This window comes from Eucyclogobius newberryi, unplaced genomic scaffold, assembly GCF_026437365.1.
Source record: "Eucyclogobius newberryi isolate DKJ021-1_F unplaced genomic scaffold, fEucNew1.0.hap1 SCAF_8, whole genome shotgun sequence".
NCBI classification, from domain to species: domain Eukaryota; kingdom Metazoa; phylum Chordata; class Actinopteri; order Gobiiformes; family Gobiidae; genus Eucyclogobius; species Eucyclogobius newberryi.
Genome location: NW_027316500.1, coordinates 20,086,620 through 20,112,608, shown reverse-complemented (window position 1 = coordinate 20,112,608; position 25,989 = coordinate 20,086,620). Strand labels below are relative to the sequence as shown.

General features: G+C 42.2%; 2 protein-coding genes across 2 annotated transcripts; both read left to right on the top strand.

The window, feature by feature from the left end:
• The first annotated feature begins 9,102 nt into the window (after nt 1–9,102).
• Nucleotides 9,103–11,000, top strand: chchd1 (coiled-coil-helix-coiled-coil-helix domain containing 1). Its single transcript, XM_072436794.1, has 3 exons — nt 9,103–9,396; nt 9,696–9,814; nt 10,524–11,000. The coding sequence occupies exons 1-3, from the start codon at nt 9,261–9,263 to the stop codon at nt 10,632–10,634; spliced, it is 366 nt and encodes a 121-aa protein (XP_072292895.1). The 5' UTR covers nt 9,103–9,260; the 3' UTR covers nt 10,635–11,000.
• Nucleotides 11,001–11,830: 830 nt separating this feature from the next.
• Nucleotides 11,831–25,815, top strand: LOC140351118 (neurotrypsin). The gene is made up of 14 exons (XM_072436815.1): nt 11,831–11,989; nt 13,100–13,139; nt 13,543–13,785; nt 13,885–14,023; nt 14,230–14,405; nt 14,869–15,013; nt 15,108–15,286; nt 15,890–16,031; nt 16,192–16,415; nt 16,886–17,027; nt 17,902–18,177; nt 21,247–21,369; nt 22,031–22,311; nt 23,622–25,815. The coding sequence occupies exons 1-14, from the start codon at nt 11,906–11,908 to the stop codon at nt 23,930–23,932; spliced, it is 2,505 nt and encodes an 834-aa protein (XP_072292916.1). The 5' UTR covers nt 11,831–11,905; the 3' UTR covers nt 23,933–25,815.
• The last annotated feature ends 174 nt before the right edge of the window (nt 25,816–25,989 follow it).

Below are 25,989 nucleotides of genomic sequence, written 5' to 3'. Positions count from 1 at the left end.
CCTGCTCTCAGAGACATCTAAAGCCACAGACTATTGGCGTGGAGAACATCATAAAACTCCAAGAACACCTGAATGTGTTTTAACCTGATCCACTCACAACAGGAGACAGTCATAGACATACATAGGTGTCATGAGAACTGGTGGCACTGTCTGACATGTTCACTTTAATGGCTATATCTTAGGTATCTTATCTTATATCTCCCAGGTAGCAATAGTGGCAAGAACTGTTTTTGGTGCCATTGTGCCAGCTGCCAGTGTCTACAGCCATGCAGACATGGAGGGGTGAGGAAGTCAACGTGAGCTCGAGGCTGTCAGATGAGCTCATTAAAATAAACTGAAGCAGGTTATGCTGACACATCACATAACATGTTTGACTCGGACCAGTGTTGGGACATGTCCTACATTCTCCTAAATGTCACCATCATCAGCAGTGAGGAGTTACACCAATTTAGTGTGGCAAGTGAAATCCATGTTATAAAACCATTACTGTGTAACCTTGGAATGAGACATGTAAAATTAAATGTAAATTTGAAACTAATTATTGTGCTCTGGGGAACAACTTTAAGCTAAAAACAACAGACTGCAAATTGTAATTTATAAGACATTTGTACAGCATTTTTCAATTACGCTTTGCTGAGTTGAAAATGAGCAATATTACTGGTTACAATTTCAGAACGCGAGTTACAAGGGCATTATATCATGGTGCGTGCCGTTGGCACGGACATTTCACCGGGGAAGTTCCAGGCCCCTGTGCTCCAGGGCCGGCCCAGCCTATAAGCGAACTAAGCAGCCGCGTAGGGCCCCGAGGCGTTAATAGGGCCCCTAATCTGGCAACCCGTCGTATGCGAAGTGCAAGCGCAGCGTGCGCCACTAGTGTAGTAGCGCTGCTGGCGCGGCAGCGCACACAGCGGTAACATATAACGCACAAACCGCATTTATTTGTAATGACAATCTGGCAACCGAGACACCAAACCTGCCCTGATTGGGCAACTATTCTGGCGGTAATGCGACAGGACTACGATAAAACACCAAAGAAGAAGAAGAAGAAGAAGAAGAAGAGCTAGTCTCCGGTCTGGAGAGACGGGAGATGGCGGAGGAGAGTGGATCGGTGGTCGAAGACGTTCTGGACGGCGTGGAGGAGCAGCCTTTTCTGGCTGCACGTGCCCGGAAACGTAAAAAGTCCCTTAGCTCGTCCGAGGGTTCTGGGAATGAGCAGCAGGATGAGGCTGAAGCTATTGATATCCGGAGTGAGAGCAGAGACTGTAAGGTGATCATAAAGCTTGCACAGGATAGTGCATCCTTTAAGGAGTGGAATTCAGTGGCATTGTCAAAGAGCCTAACTGTAGCTGTGGGAGTGATCAAGAGTGCGAGTGTCCTTAGAGATGGCTCGCTGCTGGTCGTGTGCAAGGACGCGACTCAGCAACGGAAGGCGATTGGAACTAAACGTCTGGGTGGAAAGGACATTCTTGTGTCTGATGCTGAAAGAAACACGGTCAGAGGAGTTATCGTAGGTGTCCCTACGGCGACGTCTGTGGATGAAGTTAAGGAGAATTTGACTGGAGCTACGGTGGTGGACGCTAGGCGGTTGAAGGTGACCCGGTCTGTGGTAAGATGTGACAGCTTGTCGTAATGGTAACACTTGAAGGGAGGTGCCTGCCTAGTAAGGTGTTCATTGGGTTCATGTGCCATGACGTTAGGCCATATGTTCCACCGCCCCTGCGTTGCTTTAAGTGCCAGCGCTTTGGGCATATTGCAGCGGTCTGTAGAGGGAGGCAAAGATGTGGTAAATGTGCAGGAGATCACGAGTATGGGAAGTGTGACGTGGGAGCAAAACTGAAGTGCTGTAACTGTGGGGAAGAACATAGCTCTGCCTACGGGGGATGCAGGTTTAGCAAAAGAGCTGCTGAGGTGCATAAAATAAAGGTCTCTCAAGGTATATCCTATGCAGATGCAGTCAAGAAAGTTTCAGATGAAAGTAACGAGTTTAGAGTAAATACAGAGAGAGGAGCCAGCGCTGCTCCCAGCCAGGGCGAAATGAGAAAGGCCAGCGTGGCTCCCAAGAGGTGTGAAGGTTTCAAGAGTGGAGGTCCCAAGTGTGCAGGTTCCAGAATTAATGAGAATACCCTGGTTGTGGATAGAGAGGATTTTGTACTCTTTATGGTGGATGTTGTAAACTGTGCTGCTCAGACTCAAAGCAGAACTGAAAGGATCAGGATCATTGCTAAAGCTGCAGGGAGATTCCTTGGAACAAAGGAGCTTGATTGGGCAGATATAGAAAACGGGCTAAAGGCGCTAAATGGGAGTCGGAGTGATGGGGGTCTGCTTGTGGGGAGTCAGAGTGATCAGAGTGACGAGATGGGGGTGGGGGTGGTCTCCTGTCCTCGCCCAGTCTCGTAGACGCACGGCTACCAAGCGGCGACATCAGTGGACATATTAAAGCCTATAGAATGAAGCCTGAAGAATAAAGCTGTACGGTGGAAGCACCGAACGTCAAAGAAGGAGAGGAAGATGAAGAAGAGTCTCCCTGGAATAAAGCCGGTTGGTCTCTGAAACAACAACAACTATTCTAGTCACAAAGACATATCATGACCTCATGGGCTTTGTAACACCAAAGCAATGGAAGGAGTACTTTTACGGACTACGACAGAGTCTGAGGACTACGACAAAGTCTGAGGAATAAAGTCTGGCGGTAATGCAACACTTGGATGCCAACCGCCATAAAACAACAACAACAACAAAACAACAACAACAACAACAACAACAACTTCATTGTGCGCGAGCAGAACGAGAGCAAAACATAAACACAACAGAATGTGGTCCTCATGTCCAGAGGAATATATCCCCCAGATGCCGAAAAACGAAAGAAGAAACTTCTTGACGATGTAAAGAAACTGCAAACTCAACAACACTTTACAGGTATTGAACTTCTCTTACAAAGAGACGGTTAATGCTGCTGTTTGAAACAACACGATTCTGTCACGTTAGTTCGCTCAGGCTGGAGGCGACGAGAGTTCTGCCCCACGCACAATATGTGTCTGAATGAAAGATAATAAGCTTAACATTTACACCAGCCCGGTAGTGTTAGCTGCAGGTGAGGCCGGTGAGGGGCGTCTATGCCCGGATCACTAAGAGGCGGAGATCCGGTCCGGACGAGCGCCGTCTCGTCCAGAACCTCTGACGTGAGACTTTGGAGTGAACAGTGTGCGGCCCCTGTCCCGGGCCCCTGTCCCCTGTCCCCTGTCCCCTGTCCCCTGTCCCGGGCCCCTGTCCCCTGTCCCTGTCCCGGGCCCCTGTCCCGGGCCCCTGTGCAGCCTCAGTCAGAGATGAGCAGGTTTGAGTTTGCGTCCCTCTCTCTCACATCACCATGTGTGAGATCAATCGTGACTCGTGATGTCTGTTTTACTTTGACTTCTTAAAGTGCAATAAGAGGAACGTAAAGGTTTATGCACGTAAGGTCCATCAGCCAATCACATCACAGCATTGTTTCATGCAGGAGTCCAGTGTGTGATGTTCTGATCAGAACAAACATTTATATTGTAATTAACTTTTGATAGAGCAATAAAACATTTCAATTTATTTAAAAAGCATCATTAGACTATTTGTTATAAATTGTAATAAATTGATAGTGAAAAATAACCAGACATATTATGATTACATCTGTTATAGAATAATACTATATATTTTTATATAAAAGTGGCAAAGTTGCAGAAACGCAGTCGCTTCACTAAAGCGAGGTTTGGACCTTCACTTCTCGTTCTGTTCATTCTCTGGGAATAACATGTTTGTTTTATCAGTGTTAATTGTTAATCAAGCAACGCTTATGCCATTTGTTTAATTTAATATAACTTGTTTTGTCACTTTGGCAAGAAGGAACAGTTGGGAGCTGTAAAAGATAAATTAGTAAGGATAACTAATACTTTTACATTTTCAGTTAAAATGAATCAATTTGATCATAATTATTTTTCATAGCCAATATTGTATTGAGTAATTAAGTACACTAATGTATTAATAACTGGCTTTAATCATTTTCTCCTGGCACAGTTTCATCACATCATCATTTTATAGCATTACAACCTCAACATTTTACTCTTACTTTAGCCGGCTGGACCACATTAAAATGCAGCAGAAAACCCAAAAAAGGTCTGAAAATACCCCCCCCCCTGTTCATTAGTTTAAACTGCTAATGTGCTAATGTGGCTGTAGACCCTTAACGCCCACAAATACGCCCAAAAACATATCTGGGACGTGTGTTATTTGTACAGGGAGTAGAGGTGATGTCAGCGGAATACCAAGTTGCATTGTGGGATTTAAGTTATCAATATTTGAGCTTGTGAGGTGTTGAGAATAAACTAACTGGATGCCCTGGAGTTTTGGTGCGCTTTGTTTGCGTTGAAAAAAGTTCCCATATGTGAATTGTTTACTGACAATGGCAATAAAACTGATTCTGATGACGTGGTGAGGGGCCTCCAAAATTTTTTTCGCTTAGGGCCCCCTGAAGGCTTGGGCCGGCCCTGCTGTGCTCTGTGAGAGGGCTCGTGCCATCTGAGTGCGCGCGACTCATCATTCAAACGCGCATCTGCTCCTTGTGCTCTTTGGGTGAGCGATTTCTGTCTCCTATCCTGAAATGTCCTACTTTAGCGACTGTGGCCTGCAGCACTGTGAGCCCAAGACAAAATTCCTTTCGGGGACAATAAAGTTTAACCTAAACCAGACCTGGGCCTTTATGGCCCCAGGGGCCAGATGTGGCCCTCGGTCTGTTTTAATTCGGCCCCCCTCAAGATTTTAGTTGCTATTCTTTTACTGTCTTAGATGGTCTTAATCAGATGAAACAACGACAATTTTATCAAATACAGTTGGAGGCTACCAGTTCTATGATAATTGTAAAATACAATGACACTTATAATGTTACAAAGAAAATTGGGAACTACAAATTTGTTGAACGACAAAAGTAACTGAAAAGTAATACGAGCAGTGTAACTCAGTTACATTTTTGGGACAATGATTAAGTAATACCAATACACATTAAGTTTTTAGCACTGTGACTTGTAATATATAATGTATCGTAGAAAAGTATTCAGTCATCTGGACACTGTTTTTGAAAAGCAAGATATTTCAACTTGAATCCAAAAGTCTGTGGTATAACTTCAGAGTGACTTGCTCAACACTGGTCCTTAGATCCTCCGTCTCAACAACAAACAAGGGGGGGAAATAGTAGAAACCCAGAGGAGAACCACAGTGAAGGAGACATCCTACACTCATGGATGAACAGACGGCAGATGGTCCAGGACTGATGCGCATCTATTTGCAGAGAGAGATTGTAGAGCCAGAACCACTCAGACAGAGTGATAGAGAGAGGCTCATCTAATATAAGGACAGGTCATCCAAGCAGCTGAAGAGCAGGCAGGTGAGGAGTGTCCTGGCAGGTGAGGAGTGTCCTGGCAGGTGAGGAGTGTCCTGTCAGGTTAGGAGTGTCCTGGCAGGTGAGGAGTGTCCTGTCAGGTTAGGAGTGTCCTGGCAGGTGAGGAGTGTCCTGGCAGGTGAGGAGTGTCCTGTCAGGTGAGGAGTGTCCTGTCAGGTTAGGAGTGTCCTGGCAGGTGAGGAGTGTCCAGGCAGCTGAGGAGTGTCCAGGCAGGTGAGGAGTGTCCAGGCAGGTTAGGAGTGTCCTGGCAGGTGAGGAGTGTCCAGGCAGGTGAGGAGTGTCCAGGCAGGTTAGGAGTGTCCAGGCAGGTTAGGAGTGTTCTGGCAGGTGAGGAGTGTCCAGGCAGGTTAGGAGTGTCCAGGCAGGTTAGGAGTGTTCTGGCAGGTGAGGAGTGTCCAGGCAGGTGAGGAGTGTCCTGGCAGGTGAGGAGTGTCCAGGCAGGTGAGAAGTGTCCTGGCAGTTTAGGAGTGTCCAGGCAGGTGAGGAGTGTCCTGGCAGGTGAGGAGTGTCCTGGCAGGTTAGGAGTGTCCTGGCAGGTGAGGAGTGTCCAGGCAGGTGAGGAGTGTCCTGGCAGGTGAGGAGTGTCCTGGCAGGTTAGGAGTGTCCTGGCAGGTGAGGAGTGTCCTGGCAGGTGAGGAGTGTCCTGGCAGGTGAGGAGTGTCCTGGCAGGTGAGGAGTGTCAGTGTATTCAGTGTTTTTTTCCCTGACAAATTCTGACAGCAATTTGTCAGGGAAAAAAAACACTTATGTTTGCTGAAAGATTGAACGTTGACCTAATGGTTCAAGAGTCCACATGTGTGTAATCTAATCTTAGTATGAATGCAGCTGTTCTGTGACGGCCAAAGAGGTTTGTTCAGAGAAGGTTGTGTCCAAGGAACACACCAAACAGGTCAGGGATAACGTTGTGGGGAAGTTTAAAGCAAGGTTATTTGAAGATTTCCCAAACTTACTTCTTACGGAGTACTTTTCAATCCATCATCTGATGCTATGTGTGGCGAAAAACTAACACGACACATGACTCTGAACACACCATCCTCACTGTCAAACATGGTGGTGCAGCTTCATGCTGTGGGGCTACTATTCTTCAGCAGGGACAGGGAAGCTGCTCAGATGGGAAGGTGGATGGAGCCAAATTCAGGGCAATCTTAAAAGGAAACCTCTTGGCATCTGCCAGACACTTGAGACTGGGGCGGAAAAATAAAGCAAATGGAATGGAATGGAAAACATATTTATGTGTTATAATGGCCAGTCAAAGTCCAAACCTAAATCCAATCGAAAATCTGTGGTAAGATCTGAAAACTGCTGTTCACAAATGCATGATATCAAATCTGACTGAGCCTGAGCTGTTTGGCAAAGAAGAATGGGCAAAAATGTCAGTCTGTAGATGAGCAAAGCTGATAGAGACAAGTCTGAATACTTTCACACAATGCACTTTTCTGTGTTTTTTTTTTACATATTTTTTTAATATGGAAATCATGTATAATTTTCCTTTCACTTCACAATGTGTACCACTGTGTTGCTCTATCGCAGAAAATGCCAATAAAATGTATTTAAGTGTGTGGTCATGACGTGACAAATACTAAATAAATAGCCCAGGGAAGAGCAGAGCAGATGTGGAGGAAGGCAGGCACAGGTAGATAGGCAACGGGAACAACAAAGACTGACAAAGAGTTAAGCTGCCAAATGATGTGTGTTTTATTACATTGTGACTCATATTCACAGAAAAAGAGCCTAATAAAGAAGGAACTGAGACATTCTAAATGCAAAGGTGCATGTACCTGCAATTATTGTAACCAGTGACAGAGAAACAGGGCAAAATAGAACAAAGTTGTCTTGTCCAAAAGTGAATCTTTGTTTCAGCCGTGCACAGCCAAAATACTCTCCCTGACAGAGTTGTCTCTCTCTTCCTGATCTGACTTCAGAACAAAATATGAATCCAGCTTGTCAAGGCATAACAGGTGCCACGTACGCACAAACCAGTCTCAACATATTGCAAAAATACACTAAATGTTTTACCGCATGTGAGACATTGCCGGATGTTACACATGTTGACAATATCTTTATAGCATCAGGCTAAGTTGTTTCTCTCCACAGAAACACAAGACTGTGGTCACTATCAGCCTTTCATGAGTCGCCCCAACTCGCCCCGCTATCAAAAGGAAATGTCTTGGCCTGACCTGCATCCTGCGTCAGTCAGATCGCAGCGTGTTTGGAGAACGCTTTTACAGCGCAGTAGATCAGTTGTGATGTCTATTATTAGGCCTATCTGAATTGCTGTGCAGACAGATGTTGCAACACTCAACTTTTCCACTTATTAGAGCAATGAGAGGAGCGCAAAGGTGGAATAGGTTTTGCATGTATATCTAGAACTATTATACTATTCTTTATATTAGGCCATAATATAAACCTGAAAGGAATGTTCTCAAACTGGACCTTGGTGAAAGTGTATGAGTGACGCCTGTGGTAGCTTATACACCATTTGTGTGTTAGAAAAAATTGCTTTTCTTGCCCTGGGGTATCATTCTCTCCAGATCCAGTTCCAGGTGCCTTAAGAATGCAGAGCTCCACTTTCGGCTCCATTCATTCCTTATGAGGAATTAGCCAAAATAAATAGATTAGATTATTACAGGTGGACAATCACAGGCAGCGTGTTAAAACCTTTATGTACGGGACATCTATGTGTTTATAAAAGTAAGTGGTTTTGTGTCTTAAGCTAATGCTAACATAAAACAAATGTAATTATTAATGCTAAAACTTGTTTACAAAACACTTGACTTTGCAAACACATTTGCTTTTAAAAGCACATTTCCTCTGTTGACATAGTTACATTGTATGTAAAAGTCTTAACATGGTGCAAGTGATTATCTATCTGTAACGCACTCTCTGTTGTGAGACCTTTTATTTTGTTTCATTTATATGAGGAAGACTCGTTAATTCTCATTAAAAAAAATGAATGGAACAATAAGTGAAGATCCTCAATTTTATGGCAACAGGAAATAGCCTTTTTATTAGGTTGTACATTGCTGTGAAATATCTAAAATATTAGATATTAATTTTAGCTGCCACATTTGTATTAAACATTATTGGCCTGTAGAATGTTGGGATGTGGTCCACACATTTTTGGAATAAGCTTCAGTCTAAGGGTAGGAGGTTAATGAACTCATATTGGGAAAGTGGCAGAAGGAATGGGATAGGGAGACAAAAGGGAGACACTATCATAAAATATAAAAGAGTGTTAAAAAGGATGCTCTAGTATATGGAAAGAATGGGAGAGTCCATGTGATTCTCACCAGATTGAGCCTTGGACACCTTGGCTCAAATAGGGAAGCACTGGGCCTGAGAGCCCAGTGCAATAAAATCAAAACAGTTGTGTTATTGGAGTGCAGGGAGTGTACTGAGGACAGGAAAACGCTATTTATAGAAGCATTCGGCATTGGGCTCCTGGGAACTTTCTTGAGAGTTTTACTGAATCCAGGTAAATATCAAAGAGAAATGGCTACCTCAGTTTTGGGCTTTATTGTTTCCACAGGACTTCACCTTAAATTGTAATTTAGTTATGACGTGCAGTACCTGATATTTGGAGGGGGGCAGCAGTACTCCGCTAGGCGTCTGGTCTGCTGGAAACTAAGAAAAAGAAGAAGAATATTGTGACGTCATCTGAAACCCAGCTGATTTGCACGCTTTTTGCGACAATGAATTTCGCTTTACGGTACAACATGGCGCTACCCTGAAGGACGAGAGTATTTTGTGCTTGAGGCTCGGAATATTATTATTATTAGACGCCGCCGTATGCAGAGGTCTGCTTTGACCTTTGGGCGTGTTGTGTACTTGTCACTTTAATATGGCGAACCCGTCTGTCCGAATACAGGAAAAAGTAAGCCGTTTGTTGAGCAGAGAAAACGGCAAACCCGTGCTCCGACCCAACAGGCCTCTCAGCCTGAAAGATACCGTGGCCAACCGCAAGCTTCACAAAGGAGGTAACACAACAAGTCACTTAATTAAGTCATGGTTTGAATTGCAACAATGTTTTCAATCACTTTCCAATTATTATAGAAAATTATTGATTTATGACAATAGGTATATAGGTAATGGCTATTGTCATTCATCGCCACACTCATAATGGATAAAGATAGACTACGACCAAACCACATCTAAACTTGAACTGTGTAGAATTACGTTGCTCCTCCTGTACATATATTTTCTTATCAGGCCCGTGTTCACAGAATACTATGACATCATTATGACAACCCATTATTTACAAACCTTTGTCCTTCAGAGGCCACGTGTATCACAGAGATGTCGCTGATGATGGCCTGTTGGAAGCAGAACAATTTCGTGGAGGATTTGTGCTCCAGTGAGATGCAGAACTTCTACTCCTGTGTGCGCGAAGCCCAGGTCAGCCCCTACCACGGCCTTCTCACAGTGAAACGAGTATTACATTGTATTTGTTTGTGAATGGCTCATCAGAGAAGTGCAAGAGATTTGCTACAGAGTACGCAGAGTTTGTGTTTCCGCTGGAGACGATCCATGGTTCCTGTTAGTACTGAGCAAAATGACCACAAGTTCGGGGCGATTGTGATTCAAAGTGCATGACAGGTTATATGACTCTTTACATTACTTTAAAAAAAGACATTGTTAACTGCAGCTAACATAAAGTAGAGGTAATTCCATAGTGTGGTGGCTTAATTTACAAAATAGTTCAGATTGATTTAGTTGATGTTAAAATAGCTTGCACCTCATATTTGTCTCGCATTTTTGATGGGAATTCTGCTCTGTTTGAGTTGAATCCCTTACCTGTGTCATCAACATGTTTTAGAATGCAGCACAGCTTCATGTCTGCAGCTTTTTTCAGCTTTTCTTCTTAAACTTCCACTTCATTAGGGTTAAACTATGATTTTTATTTGCAATAGATATTAAAATAAGTAATGTGAATGTGAAAACCCATTATGTACACTCTCAAGCAATTACTGACATTTTGTGATGGTTCCTAATTTTACTATTTGGAGGTACTTGACACTATGTAAAAAAAATAAAAAGGATAAAATACAAACAAATAAATCAATTACATAGTTGATTAATACTAATTATCTTTGTGTTGTTTTAGGCTGCTATGAGAAATGAGGCTGTTGGGGCTGGTCAGGACACAGGACGTCTGCACCCTAAACAAGCCACGACACTACTCAAGAGATTTCCCAACATCAGAACTGAGATTTGACCTTTAAGAGCTTACGTATTGCATTTATTACATCAACAGCACAACATGGACTTGGAAACAGGCTGTGGCCCAACCTTTGTCTGTTTGCCATTTATCTTCAATGCTCTTGAATAAAAGAGAGAGAGAGAGAAACCCATTTGACTGGTCAGCAACAGTTGGCACTGGAAACACTGGTTGAATATTGAAGAATTTAAAATTAAGTCAAAAAGTGTATGACATTTTATTTGTTTCTATTTGTTTTATTAGCAAATCTGAATATAACCTATTTTCTTTAACTTAAGGTTAATAAACTTTTTCCTACTCGCCTCAACAGAATATTTTCCTTCAGTCTCTGTGGTTGTGGTGCGGTTCCTTTCTGTGATGGATCTAAATAAAGCCATTTACAGCTTGTCTTGCTGATGTGTTGACATGGTCTTAATGACATTTCCGTGCAGAGGTGCTTTCATGTTTTGTCTAGGCCACAGGAAGTAGTTTAGTGTTTGCACTGAGCTACTATTTGTGCATCCATCATTAACCCAAACATTTCCCTCCTGGATTCGTTTCCTCCCCAGCGTCTAGAGCAGCCCAATGCATCCAGGCTCATGGCATCGTTCTTACAGTGACTTCTGGATTTGTCTTGAATCAAGCAATAATGGCATCATTTTGAGTACGAAAAAAACATTAAGAAAGTGTAAATGCCGTCGTGGACTACCAAATGTCTCATTAAATGTTTATTTAAGTTTAACAAATTCTTCCTAAAATCAGTTTGATTGGTGTTGATATGGATTTATTTTGGAGTTACCACAACAAATGCACTGAGCCTATTTGGAAACGGGGCCTACACTGGATTCATGTTTCACTGAAATCTGTAGTAGGTTGTCCAGGTCTGATCTGGCTAATTGTCAGATGAAAGTGTCCCTGATTGCAGAGATGTTTCCTGATCCTTTGATCATGCTCTTGAAGGGCAAATTCTCATAAATCGTAGTAGATTATTATTATTTTTTTTTCTTTCTTTAAAAAAAAAAGAAGCTATTTAAAAACGTTAATTTCAACACTCGAACAAGCCTGTTTATCTCTTGACATAAGCAGGTAAAAGTTCGTCCCGCTGGCACTGGGTAAATGAGGCGTACGGGCGCGTACGGCTGCGGAGGGCGGGAGGGATTCTCACCAGCGGCGCGTCATTTTTTATTTTAGCTCCTCAGCGGACCTCGCGCGTGCAGTAGTGGAGCTTTGGTGGGGGACATGGCTGCTGGACGACGCTAGAACTCAGATGAAATGGTCCCCACGGCGCAATGGAGCGGAGCCAAACCGTGTTCATGTGGATCCGTGCGCCCGGCTGGTGCTGTCTCCTGTTGCTCGTGAGCGCGCGCGCGGAGGTAAGCGCTTCCAGTACAGCCTTTCGTCCTGGCAAGACCGCTTCTGTCATGTGCCACTGCTCCAGATTTAGACCCGTCCTGGCCCATGGTCCTGGCAGACTCCTGAAAGGTTGCTTGCTTCTACCTTCTAATAGTGCTTCTTCTCTGAACCACAGCAAACGCTTCCTCAAGTTGTGTTCTAGCTTTTCCTTCTTTATTTCCTTCATTACACAAATCTGCTTACCAAGAAGATACTTTTTTCCCTCCTCACTCCAAACGACAACATGCCAGTAATGTGGAAGTGGAACATAATGTCATTTCTGTGGGAAGTGGGGATTAGCCACAATATCCCAAGTGAAAATATTTGCCTACGGATGAGCAACACCAGAGTATGGTCAGAATACATTTAACATTTTATTGTTTTCAATTTGTATACAGTACACTCTTTATTTTAGGTGCATTTAAGTAGACTTAGATTAATTGAGCAATATTAATCCCCACAATACAGCCTTCTCATAGAATGACAATGGGGTTCTCTCAACCTTATACTACACACTTCAATTGGAAAATTCTACATTGAATTATTATTTTTTTAACGTTAAAATTATTACCAAAGACCTGATGTCAGTTAAACATATAGTGTACTTGACTATATGTTTACTTGACTTTATGTTTAATACAATAGAACATATTTTGACTGCAATGAAAATGTGACAAAATTGGATGGACTGATATTTTGTGACATTCATATTCATTCAAATATGAGGTGTTGAAAAATCTGATATTATTTGAAGTATCATCTGTAGATCAGTATCTGTCAGACTCAGTTAGACACAACATGGAAGATGCATCTTCATCCTGAGCCACCTCGCCTGTGCCACAGCTTATTTCATTGTTTGGTTTCACTTAGACAGGCACTTTGTTTGATTGGACTTTAACCACGGTTTTGGACCTTTTAAGATCCGTATTGACTCATAATTGTTTGACTCTTAGGTCTACTGATAAAAACCTATTAGTATTATTTAATTTGGGTGGAACTTTCCGTCCTGGTTCAATTATGCATTTTTGTCTACACTTTGAGCCTGGAGACAAAATATTTTAGTGTCTGACATGTCTGTATTTTCTTCTCAGGAGGAGAGCATTGGCCACCAGAACACAGTGCACTGGGCAGGTATGAATATATTAAGAATCATCCTAATCTGTCATATAAGTAAATGTTACTAATATTGGCACCTTAAATATAAACATAGACATTTGTGGGACTGGGGATTTGAATGATGAATCGTCTGAAGCAGGGATCCCTAAAGGATCGGATGTTCGTAACCATTCTTAGATCAATAAAACCATGGTTTGAGCATTTAATGTATGCTGACTTATGGTTTAGTTTAAAAAAAAATAACATGACTGGGTTAGGAGTATGTGAATTTAATATAGCCTCTATTGAGTGATTTCAACTTAAAAAATAAATGTGTATATATATATATATATATATATATATGAAAAGTTTCAGGGGAACAGAGGTCATTTGATGTTTGCTGTCTGCTTCATGCCTGATTTACATGGTGTTTTTGCAGATGTGCAGTCATGCTCAGGCAGCCTCAGTCCTCAGGGCCACTACACTGGGTCCATGTCAGTAACAGAGGCTGGCTTGCCCTGCCTCCGGTGGACAGACTTTCCCGATTACATGCAGTTGTATCCAGAGGGAGGCCTGGGAGAGCATTCATACTGCAGGAATCCAGACAGTGAGCAGCAACCCTGGTGCTTTTACCGCCAGAAGTCTGGTGCCATCAGCTGGGCACACTGCGACTGCAACTATGGTGAACCTACTTATAATAATGATACAATGGGCTGACTGAACACATGTATGCTGTGTTCAGTATAATCTGAAATCTGCCTCTGTTTTTTGCCTGTGCCAGGAGCAGCCCGGCTTGTGGGAGGTCCCTCCAATAACAGTGGGCGTCTGGAGGTCTACATCAGTGGCCAGTGGGGGGCAGTGTGTGACACACACTGGTCTGATCGTGATGCTAGTGTGGTCTGCAGACAGCTGAGGCTCAGGTGAGAAGCATAACTTCTGAAAAACAATACTTCCCAGTATCATATTTGAAGTTAACAGCATTCCAAGCAGACACATAGGGGTATGTGTGAATGAGACAGTAGTGTAGGAACATTTGACTGGACTGCTGCGTTGTATTTTTTGGACCAAATCTCTTCCTATATGCCCACAAATTGATCATTTTGATATATGTAACTTTCCTTTATAGTGAGTTTGGAATGGCCTTATTTCACTCCTTTTTTGGCCTGAGCTCCATCATTCACTATGAGCGTCTGGGTTGCCATGGTAATGAGAAATCCTTGCTGGAATGTCAGAGTCAGAAGTTTGTCTCAGGCGACTGTAACCATGGCAACTATGCAAGGATGACTTGTGTTGAGCCTGAAGGTAACAGAACTTCTTTTCATTTGTAACACAGCACTAATGGGATCTGTGTGCCACTTGTCAAACACAGATCAATGCCAATTAACATAATGCTCCTCATAAAAAAATGCTTTCTTATTGTATTCCATGCGAAGAAAAATACTCTTGTATCTCTCTGTATAGTATGCATGCGAGGCCACATTAGCTGCTAGCCATAGCATTGTGAGTCTGTCTCCATCTCCAGCAATTTATTGTATGTCCTTCCTTCTCTCATCCCCATTTTCACACTACACTGTCCTAATCCAGCTTTGTATGGAATACATGGAGAAAGTCAGGCTAATTTGGATTACTCTTCAATTCCCACACTCGTGGCCACTTGAAACAAAAATATTGCATATTTTTGTGTGCTGTTCTTTGTTCTATAATATCAGACACTGAAGTGAGCTTCTCTGTCTGTGCTTGTGGATTGTACTGGTGTATCTCTCAGGTAGCCTTCCTGTGAGACTAGTGGGTGGACAGGAACATTTCCTTGGTCGCGTGGAGGTGTACCATGACGGGATTTGGGGCACAGTCTGTGGTGATGAGTGGGATGACAGCGATGCTGAGGTGGTGTGCAGACAGTTGGGTATTGGGTAAGAGCTTTAAGTGGAGTAAAAAAAAACGGTATATTGTGTGTCAGGGTGTGACATTGATGATGGCAACTTCTCTGTCTTTCCTGGGGGCAAGGGGTGTGGCAAAAGCTTGGACAGGAGCCCATTTTGGCCAGGGCGCTGGTCCAGTTTACCTCGTTGGTGTTCACTGCACTGGGAATGAGTTTGCTCTGGAGCAGTGTCCTCAGAGCAGGTGGGGGCCACACAACTGTGAGAACACACAAGATGCCGGAGTATCCTGTAACCCCTACACAGGTACATTAATGCTGTAAATGATGTAATCCCTCATGTCTTATGACTACTTTGGCAACAGGATCAAGCAAAGACAAATAAAATAAAGCACCCCTTGCAATATTATTGAAAGGCAAGCTCCTGGGTTTAAAGGAATTATGGAGGATTTTTTGGCGCCAAATCTGAGTCTCATTTCCTCGAGGCGTGGACAACCGATAAGCCCTCCCTCATATCAATCATCCCTTGTGTCCTACTGCTCACCTGCAGCCTCATTCTGGCTCGTTCCCAGCATAGCAGCACGTTTCCCTGGCTGCGCATGCGTGGTAGATATGCCGGTGTGTGTTTAGCGAGATCCTTCAGTGTACAGGCTGAAGGACGGCACAGGAAGACTGTGTTCGAGCTCAAAAGAGACGGAAATCTGCGGAGACGAGAGATGCGATGCAATGCAATAATGCGTTAATAAACAAAGGCGAAAAATCCTCTATTATTCCTTTAAATGTATTATTTTGCGCTTAATACTGTCTGTTTCAATGTTGCCTGAATGAAATGTCATAAAATTAACATTTTGGATGTTAAAAAAATATACGTTTTTACATTCCCTGAACAATAACATTTGTATTCCTGCAGATGGTGCTGTTCGTCTCGTGGGGGCAGATGGACCATGGGAGGGTCGTGTAGAGATCTACTCAGGGGGAAATTGGGGAACAGTGTGTGATGATAACTGGACAGAACTGAATGCACAGGTGGTGTGTAGACAGCTGGGCATCAGGTCAGTTGTTACACAAAACAAGGGGCATGCTAGTTTCTCACCAGATTCTGTCTGTACATTCAGGAATAATTGGCTGGATTTGGTGGGTTTCTGCATTAAATATGTGGCTATACGTAACAGATCTGTGGATTACCAACCTACATTGTTCTGTTATTACCAGTGGAAAGGGGGACGGTCCACCAGAGGGATCATATGAAGAGGGTCGTGGGTTGATCCTGCTGGACGAGGTGCAGTGTAAAGGCACAGAGCACAGTCTGTTGGCATGCTCCCACTCAGCCCTGGGCAAGCATGACTGCACCCACAGTGAAGACGTTGCAGTGCGTTGTCAAAGGCCTATTGGCACCCGTAGGAGTCCCCCTGCAACCCGCAGGTCCTCCCTGGCTAGTATGTACAAAAGAGAGGCACACAGCCTTTTAACAGTCAAACATGTTATGTATTTGGTGTCTAAGGTAAAGTAAGAGCAAAATTCGTACACAGTAAGTAATTCTAAGTGCTTTACAAAATAGGAACATATGCATTAAAATCACAATAAATATAAATTAAAATGCAGGTGATCATTATATACTGTATGTTCCGGACTATAAGCTTTTTTCATAGTTTTGGCCAGGGTGCGACTTATACTTATACTCTGGAGCGACTTATATGTGATATTATTTGTTATTTTCACACTTGCAACCGCATTTCATACCCCAGTGCGAATTATATATGTTTTTTTCTTGGCTGGTGCAACTTATAGTCTGGAAAATACTGCAATTAACTTTCAGAATAGAGGCCCGTCCAGGTTCCAAATTTGCATAAAACTGACGCGCTGATATTTACTCTTGAATTCATAATGATTTTCCACCTTCTTGTAGGCCCTGTTGTTCGACTTGTAGCTGGGGAGAGCCCAAAGGAGGGCAGAGTGGAGGTGTTTAAGAATGGTCAGTGGGGCACTGTATGTGACGATGGATGGGACGACATCAATGCTGCTGTAGTATGCAGAGAGCTGGGATTTAAGTGAGTATGATGAAAGATCCAAAAGCTACTAATATAGATCACATTGGTTTAGTCAAGGAGCATTCATTTCTTGATGAAATTGTGTATTTTAGTAAGAACCAAAAACGAAAAAAATCTTTTAGAAGTAAAAATAAGGCATTTCAGTTCAGTCTATACTGCAAAAAGTAAATCCATTCATTAATCTTCTTCCGCCCCCTCCTGTTCGGCCCGTAGACCGACACAACAATGAGAGACCTGTCCCCAACCTGAAGGCGTGGGGACAGGGGTGAACTCCAACACCTGGCGGATGAGCTGTGGGGCTATAAACAAACCCATTCCAGCCCGCCGCCTGTCCCCGTTGGCAACGCCAGAGAAGTGTAGCGTCCAGCCCCTCTCGAGCAGGTGGTTCCAGAGCCCGAACTGTGTGTGGCGATGATGCCAACTATATCTAGCTGGTAACGCTCGACCTCCCTCCCGCTCGACAAGCTCAGGCTCCTTCCTCCCTAGCGAGGTGACGTTCCATGTCCCTAGAGCCAGTCTCTGTGTTTGGAGATCGGGTCACACCCAGATCTCTGCACCGGCCCAACATCGCTCCCATCCCAGGCCTGGCTCCAGGGTGGGGCCCCGGTAGCACCAATCTAGGTGATGTAACTGGCCTTGTTGTTTCTCTCCATCAAGTTTAGCCCGTTAGAAGCCCTTTAGAAGTCCAGAAAGTAAACCTCAATTTAAATATCAAGTTTTTCTGGCTATCAATGTCACATTAACTTTACTTTATCATCACTGTTTACTGACTGTCTCTACCTCCTAACCCTGCTAATATAATTGTCTTATTATATATATTATATATTATACTTATTATATATATGTTATACCTGAAAACATTTTCCTTCTCCAGGGGTACTGCTAAGGCTAGGTCCATGGCGTACTTCGGACCAGGCCAGGGTCTCATCCATTTGGACAATGTTCGATGCTCAGGGGTGGAGATGTCGCTGGGCCAGTGTCAGTCTGACCATTGGGGCCACAACTGTCGCCACAGTGAGGATGCTGGGGTTATCTGCGAATACACTCTGGAGCCATTGCAAGACAGTAACATGCCACAGCACATGTGTGGTCTTAGTCTGAGCAAGAAACGCCGCCTGCGGCGTATTATTGGGGGTGCCAAGTCTCTCAGGTAAGAGCAACTAACTACCAACGTATATGCAGTTTTAATATGAATTTTGTTTATTTTTTGAACTCAAAGGAATGAGAAGAAAAACTTTTATTGAATCCCACCTACCCGTGTCTTAAATTAAGTCATGGATCCAAATAAAATGCTTTTTTAAAGCTTCATTCAACTTAGTAGAGAAACACAACAATAAATTCAGTTCTATTTAGTACAGAAAACAAATATTAAATTCAGTTTTATTGATGGCTTATACGAATGTGTAAAGAAATTCATGGTTAACAAATAATGGGTATGAGTCACAGTATCATTATAGTTAACAGTTTATTAGGTGTTATTAGGTTGCAATTGAAAAGACATGCTGCATTGTCTCTATATTTCTGAACGCCTCTTTAATAAGTCTGTGCCAGGCCCTTTTCTATCCTGCAGGCCTCTGCAGGTGCCGCTGTAAGACTGAGAAGAGGTAGTTGTAGCAAGAACATTAGTTGAAGGAATAATAGTTGTGGGAAAAATAGTAGAATGGGGAGAAATCTTTCTAAAAGTAGTAACAGGAACAGTTAGTAGGTGAAGCTGTAGTGGAGTGGTCTGTCCAGACTGGTGCAGGGGGCAGGGGTCACAGCTTGAGCAAGAATGATTCACTCAGTGCAAGACAATGAACTTGAAAATTGGACTGGTCCTCACACACACAAAGTCCATGCAGATTTCAGTGTCTGAAAAGAAAATCCTTCGTTCATTTTATTTTCAATTTTAAGTTTAAAACAAAAAAGGAAAAAAATTGATTTCTCATTTTTGTTCATGAAAGGAAAAAACAAAAAATTTAACTATATATATATTTTTTTTTCAATTATTATTTTTTTAATTAAAAATGCACGATTCGAAAAAGGTTTGGAGTGCATACTCAGAAATAAATTTTGATTAATTCATTTTGCACAACGCAAAGTTGGTTCTGGGCTGTACCAACAGTGGGGCTTGAGTGCAATAACATGCTGCAGCTCATATGTGTGTTCCCCGAGCTCAAAGTCCTGGCATCCGGGACTGCTGCTGATTATCGCCATGGACAGATGAAGAGGTCTGAGGGTGTGCACTGGATCATCTGCTCCCATGGCTCTGCTGTTGCCCATGGAGACCGAGCAGAATTTGCTCCTTAAACGTAGACACATTGCTCGATCTCTGTTCTTAGAGCACAAGTCAAGACACAAGACAAGTTTAAAAGCAGAGATGTGCTCCACAGACAGTGGCATCAGTGGCAGAGACATCCACTCAAAAACTTTGACTTCACAACATGAGAGAACTTGATTAGACTTCACTTGGCTCTGTAGCTGATCACAGTGTGTGTCCCTGTCTCGCGCCCCCTGACTAGTTGTGCATAAACAGGTCCAGGACAATGAGGACTGTATCACATGCACAGTTAAGTGCAAACCCCTTGTCCTCAATTTTAGGCATGGTGGTCCGGGACATGTGAGGACAGGCCAACGCACTGTGGTCCGCTCCGGTGCAAGAGTGAAGTCAGATCAGGTCTTCTGGTAGGTTGTCAGGTCCTAGAAGACGTTACTCTCAAGTCCATGTGCAAATTTCCACGGCCCAACCTCACAGGAGCTTCCTAGAAACTATTTTCGACAGTTAGTGCAGAAATACTTGTGTGCGCACTGATTGTTGCAGCAGTTGTCTAGGTGGCTGGTCTCAGACAATCTTGGAGATGAACATGCTGGACGTGCAGGTCCTGGCCTGGTGTGGTTACATGTGGTTTGCAGTTGGGAAAAGCCTTTAGAGGCGGCTGATGGTAGAGAAATTAACATTCAATATAGGGGCAACAGCTCTGGTGGACATTCCTCCAGTCTGCATGCCGACTGCACGCTCCCTCAAAACCTGCGACATCTGTGGTATTGTGCTGTGTGCTAAAACTGAAATTGTCCTTTTATTGTGGCCAGTCTAAGGGACACCCATGGAATAGAGATGTTTTGCACAGCATGAGACAAAACAAGTCACACCAAATACTGACATAGTGCTGTAGTGTTGTTCTAAATTACATTGTCAACACCTTCTAATAATTATTTGTAATTATCCATCCACATAAAATATTGATTTAGTTCCATATTCACAGTGTCAATAATCTCTTTATAATCTAAACTACTAGAAAATGTTAGTGTTGTCAGTAAATTAGTTTTAATTGTTGAGAAACATTAAATATATATTATTTGTATAATGATTTAACATAATTGGTCCCAAGATATGCATTTTGACTCTCCATTTTGACGTACTGAATCTGTCCTGTAAATCCAGAGACTTCCTGCACTGCAAATCTGGGAAGCGCTGCCTCTTCATAGTGACATTTCAACTTTACAAAAAGCACATAATACATGTGTTCATTTTCTTTTTATTTTTTTAACCCTACATGTAAGACCCCGAGTCTGAATTTTAAAAATAATCCCAAGTAAGCACTGAGCTGTTGGCGGCGATAGCGGGTAGGTCAAAACCCTTTTAAGCATCAGTACAATGCCTAAATCAATTCTAAATACATCTCTGGATAAGCTTATAAAAGCTAATTTAGGATTTCATGTTTCTTTTAATTTGGTCCTCCTTGAGAGATGCTTGAGGGATGCTACAAAGGCTTTCCATTAATACATTTAATTCAACGCTTTAAGAGCTTTAAGTGATTCACAAAGAGTCCTTCAAAATTCAGTTGTTCATTTGATTTGTTTCAAACTCTTGAAAATGCCTCCATAGGATCATGTACAGCACTGTTTATGGGGTCACTTGAATATGGACAAATATATTTGCGAGGGTATGATATGGTATGACATTTTGATACCCAATTACCAAGTGATACCAAAACTAGAATTGAAACTGACTCCTTTGAACAAGCGTTACAAAAAATACAAAATAGGAAAGGATTCGAACTTTCCTGAAAGTACATTGTGTAAATAAAAGTAGAGGTTTGTTATTATATTTGGGGTAATTTTTTTAGTTTTTTTAGTATTGTGACATTGTGTACATTATTTAAACTTGAACCTAAAGGTGTTATTGTTACTGTTATTGTTACTGTTATTATCCAAGTGTATTAAACTGTGTTTTTTGCAGGGGCGAATGGCCATGGCAGGTTTCTCTGTGGCTCAGGTCCCAGTCCAAAGGGAACCATCCTCTGTGTGGAGCCTCCCTCATTAACTCATGCTGGGTCCTTTCTGCTGCCCACTGCTTCAAGAGGTAACACAACACATATCTGTGCACACCTCACATGGGAAGCATTACACACATCATATTTATGTCTGATGGAGTTCACTTTTGTGATGCACAAAATAAATCTAATTTCACTATGCAGACATTTTTCTTTTCTGGTTACACGTTATAGTTATGCCACTGTCTGACACTTGAAGTAAAATAACAGTTTTTTTGTATTGAGTGATCTTGGAAGGTTCCATAGCTTTACGTCTTTGGAAAGTTGGAAGAAAAGTAAGAACATCTCCATAGGGACAAGCAGGTAGCAAACCCTCCTTCAGAAAAGTTACAAGTCAGCTCTGTGGAGCGTCAAGCCCCCTCATTGCAAAAGTGCAATGTTATTATGACTGCAATAAAAAAAATCTGTAATGACACAATGCATTTATGTCTGTTTTTGGCTGAAATCTTACCTAGTGAGGTTTTGAATAGTTTGTAAAGGTTGTTCAGGGTTTCAGAAATATCCTTATTGTTAAAATTGAGTCACTGCACATTGGAGGCTCTTTGCACAGTAGAGTGACTTGGATCTTTGTAGTCAGCACACTCAAGACTTCTGATACATAAAGTTGTTCTAATTATTGTGTGTCTTTTTACTCGGCTACCCTACTGGACTCTAATGAAAAGTTTGATGATGATGATGTTTTAATGGCAGGTTTGGCTCTGATCCCAGCCGGTATTTGTTACGCCTTGGCGACTATCACACTCAGGAACAAGATGACTTTGAACGCACCCTGAGCCCTGAGCGCATTGTCATCCACAAAAAATACAACAGCCAGGCCTGGGACTATGACATTGCTCTTGTGCGGCTCAAAGGCATGGAAGGGAGCTGTGTGGCGTTCAACCCTCACACCAGTCCTGTGTGTTTGCTAGAATCTAGTCCTAAGTGGAACAAGAGATCTGTCTCCTGTGTCATCACTGGCTGGGGATTCACAGGTAAAGCTTTACTTGACTGCATGTGTAATAATTAATTAAGTTAAAGCTGTTTCTGCTCTTAGATGAAACATTATGTTGTTGTTTGCAATTGCCTATATGATTGAGGGACATTAATTGCATCTAAACAAACCACAAGTTTAGCAGTAACCCTTTGCTGGAGAAGAGAACCTTTGTCCCAAAACATGTACATGTTTGTTGTGTATTGTGTATTGTGCTGGGCTCTGTAGTATACTGTAGACACTTTTTCTGTTAACTAATAGCATGCCCATGGCTACAGTCCTGCATATTTGGAAGATGTAGAATAAAATTATACCGTAGTTGTAGGAATAAATGTTTTCAAAGACCGCAAATGTAGAATCAGACTCACAAATTCAGGTATCTGGGGGGGGAAAAAGCATTAAATACTATAATGTGGGTCAAACAGTAACATGGTGCTTGTCAAATTGTCTTAATTATATTACAATAGTAGTCATGAGCTTGTTAGTTAATAGCTTTTAAGAGTCTGATCGCTGTGTGAAGGAGAGGGTTTGCATAAGCTGTAATAAGAGTTTTATTATTATTAAAATTATTATTTATTTTAAAATTATTAAATTAGAGTTATTTCTAAGTTATCTGTTATTATTATACTTCTGAGCCTAATCTGTGTTGCAACAATGGAATTTCCCCATTGCGGTACAAATAAAGGTCATAAAGGTTGTCACATTTGACAAGCTTTGTTTTTTGATATGAATATCTATCCTATCACTGGACGGTTATACGCTTTAAGGTTCTTAAAAATTCTGTATAGAACAACAAACCAGTGCTGCCCGGTGGTCGAGTGGTTAAGGCATCAGCACACATATGCCAGGCTCCAAGGGCAGGCCAGGCTCCAAGTGCAGACCAGGCTCCAAGTGCAGGCCAGGCTCCAAGTGCAGGCCAGGCTCCAAGTGCAGGCCAGGCTCCAAGTGCAGGCCAGGCTCCAAGTGCAGGCCAGGCTCCAAGTGCAGGCCAGGCTCCAAGTGCAGGCCAGGCTCCAAGTGCAGGCCAGGCTCCAAGTGCAGGCCAGGCTCCAAGTGCAGGCCAGGCTCCAAGTGCAGGCCAGGCTCCAAGTGCAGCCAGCCGCAGTATCGAGAGTTAGAATCCCGACAGTTTACTGCATGTCCTCCCTTCTCTCTCACCCCCCATTTCACGCTCACCTTTCCTGACTAATAAAGCCTTCAGGCTAAAAAACTCTTTAGAACAACAAACCATAGAAATATCAATTCGAGAACAGTAAAAATCTTTACAAATGTTAACATTTTATATTGACCTTTTTCTTGTGACCCCCACAGACTCTGAGTACTCCCGGACTCTGAAGCAGGCCTTGGTTCCTCTGCTTCCCTCTTGGAAGTGCAAGAAGCGGTATGGGGCCCGCTTCACGAGCCGGATGATGTGTGCAGGCAGCCTGTCTGAACATCAGCGTGTGGACAGTTGTCAGGGGGACAGTGGGGGGCCACTGGTTTGTCAGGACGAGAGAGGGCGCTGGGTTCTCACTGGAGTCATCTCCTGGGGCCATGGCTGTGGGAATCCTGCGTTTCCTGGGGTATATACTCGAGTGAGTAAGTTTCTGCGATGGATTGACAAGATAATCAACAAGCCCTAAATCTTGGTTTGAAGATAACTTATCGGCAATGGAACGCCCACTTGAATCCACTGGTTAGACACTTCACCCATCTTACCATTTTTAAAGATTTTAGACGTATTTGTTTGATACTTTGTGTATAGCAGTGGTTCTCAAAGCTGGAGTCGGGATCCCCCGGGGGTCGCGAGATGACTTAGAAGATGTAATTTAAAAATGATGACAATGTATTAATATATTTTTATTGGAACCAGTATATTTTTATGAAAATAGGTAAAATAACACAATATTACACTGAAATAAACACAAATTAACACAAGTTAAACCTAATTATAAATGTTGAAATTATTTCAGACGGCAATTAACAGTAGGAAACCCGTGGTGTAGAGAATACAAGCCATATCTATGCTAGAGCGAGTAGCTCATCACCACCACCACAGTAAGCCAGAGAATAACTGAATAAATGCCTAATGTTAAGAGCCTTGGTATGATCATACCACTTTTCAGAAAGAGTAGACTTCAGTCACTTAGAACTATATATGTTTTGTACTGTATTTTATGTTAATGACTGCAAATACAGCACTTGACTTTAAGGTTAGACACTAAAGGCATTTTTCCAAACAAAGGGTTAGGGTTAGGGTTAGGGTTAGGTGGGTCGGTTTGCTCTCCCTTTCTGTAGCACTTATATGGTCAGAGTATTTATGGGTACCGATATTTGGATTTTCTTTTCAGAATTTAGTATTGAAAAACCATTAATAAGCAATATACAGAAAACATAAGTGAAATACCAGGCAATTATTTTTGTGTTCAAGTAAATCAATTGATTTTAAAACTGAACACAATTTACTTTTTCCCTATACTATATAAATAAGTAAAAACACAATGAGACAGAAATTAAAAGAGGTTCCTTTTAATTTTTTTAATTATCTTATGGTCAAGGGGAAAAGGGGTGTGTGTGTGTGTATGTCTGTCTGTCTGTCTGTCTCTGTGTGTGTGTCTGTCTGTGTCTGTGTGTCTGTCTATGTCACTCATCAACAGACACTGAAATCTGCATGGACTTTGTGTGTGTGGGGACCAGTCCAATTTGCCAAGTTCATTGTCTTGCACAGAGTGAATCATTCTTGCTCAAGCCGTGACCCCTGCCCCCTGCACCAGTCTGGACTGACCACTCCACTACAGCTCCACCTACTCACTATTTCTGTTACTACTTTTAGAAATATTTCTCCTTTTCTACTATTCCTCACACAACTATTATTCTTGCTACTACTACTACCTCTTCTCTCACAGAGGCACCTGCAGAGGCCTGCAGGATGGAAAAGCCCATCCTTGGTTCTAGCACAGAGTTCTCACAGTAGAGGTGTTAAGAAATATAGAGACAATGCAGCATCAGGGCTTTCCAATACAGTCTACATTTTGACATTAACATCTTTTGACCAGAGAAAGTGCTTTCTTCCCCTTGACTAAAATAGATTTCAGAAGACAGAAAATCAAACTGAATAAAAACAAAAAGTATTTTTTTCATTTCTGGCTGTGTGTGTTTTTGCTTATCTTGTATGTTGAGTAAAAATCTAGATTAAAGTTAGTCCCTAACCCTAACCCTATATTTACTGATTTTTTATCTTTTGCAACTTTGCATCTTTCTTACTTTTACATAACATTCTGAAGGATTTGTTGATATCTAATAATTTTAATGTAAACTGGACGCTTTGACGCAGCTATGTGAACGCTCATTAAATCTGATTAAAGTTTTTAGTCCCAAAAATGTCTGTCCTATCAAGTTTACACAAAAACGAAATAAAAAAAACCCGTCTAAAGATTTGTTGATATCTATGTCGACACAATGAACCAAAAAATGTAAACTTGGCTTTGTCCATTTTTAAGGTCCCAGTGTCTTAATAAAATGCCAATTTTCTATATAAAACGTATATAGCTATTAAAATTACTATTCATTTCCCCTCACATTTATGTGAATAAACTACAAGAGAAGTTTTGTTGTTTATTATTATTTTTCATCATCTAATACACTATTGTGGATAGGTTCAAATGGTCTATGTAAACTTATTTGACAGAGCTGTTTCTAT

What these genes read in the sequence shown, in the direction of transcription:
- chchd1 (XM_072436794.1), top strand. Translation starts at nt 9,261, where the DNA reads ATGGCGAACCCGTCTGTCCGAATACAGGAAAAAGTAAGCCGTTTGTTG. An exon ending in CCGCAAGCTTCACAAAGGAG is followed by an intron (nt 9,397 to 9,695) that starts GTAACACAACAA and finishes TTTGTCCTTCAG; the next exon opens with AGGCCACGTGTATCACAGAG. An exon ending in CCTGTGTGCGCGAAGCCCAG is followed by an intron (nt 9,815 to 10,523) that starts GTCAGCCCCTAC and finishes GTGTTGTTTTAG; the next exon opens with GCTGCTATGAGAAATGAGGC.
- LOC140351118 (XM_072436815.1), top strand. Translation starts at nt 11,906, where the DNA reads ATGGAGCGGAGCCAAACCGTGTTCATGTGGATCCGTGCGCCCGGCTGG. An exon ending in ACACTGCGACTGCAACTATG is followed by an intron (nt 13,786 to 13,884) that starts GTGAACCTACTT and finishes TGCCTGTGCCAG; the next exon opens with GAGCAGCCCGGCTTGTGGGA. An exon ending in GACTTGTGTTGAGCCTGAAG is followed by an intron (nt 14,406 to 14,868) that starts GTAACAGAACTT and finishes TGTATCTCTCAG; the next exon opens with GTAGCCTTCCTGTGAGACTA.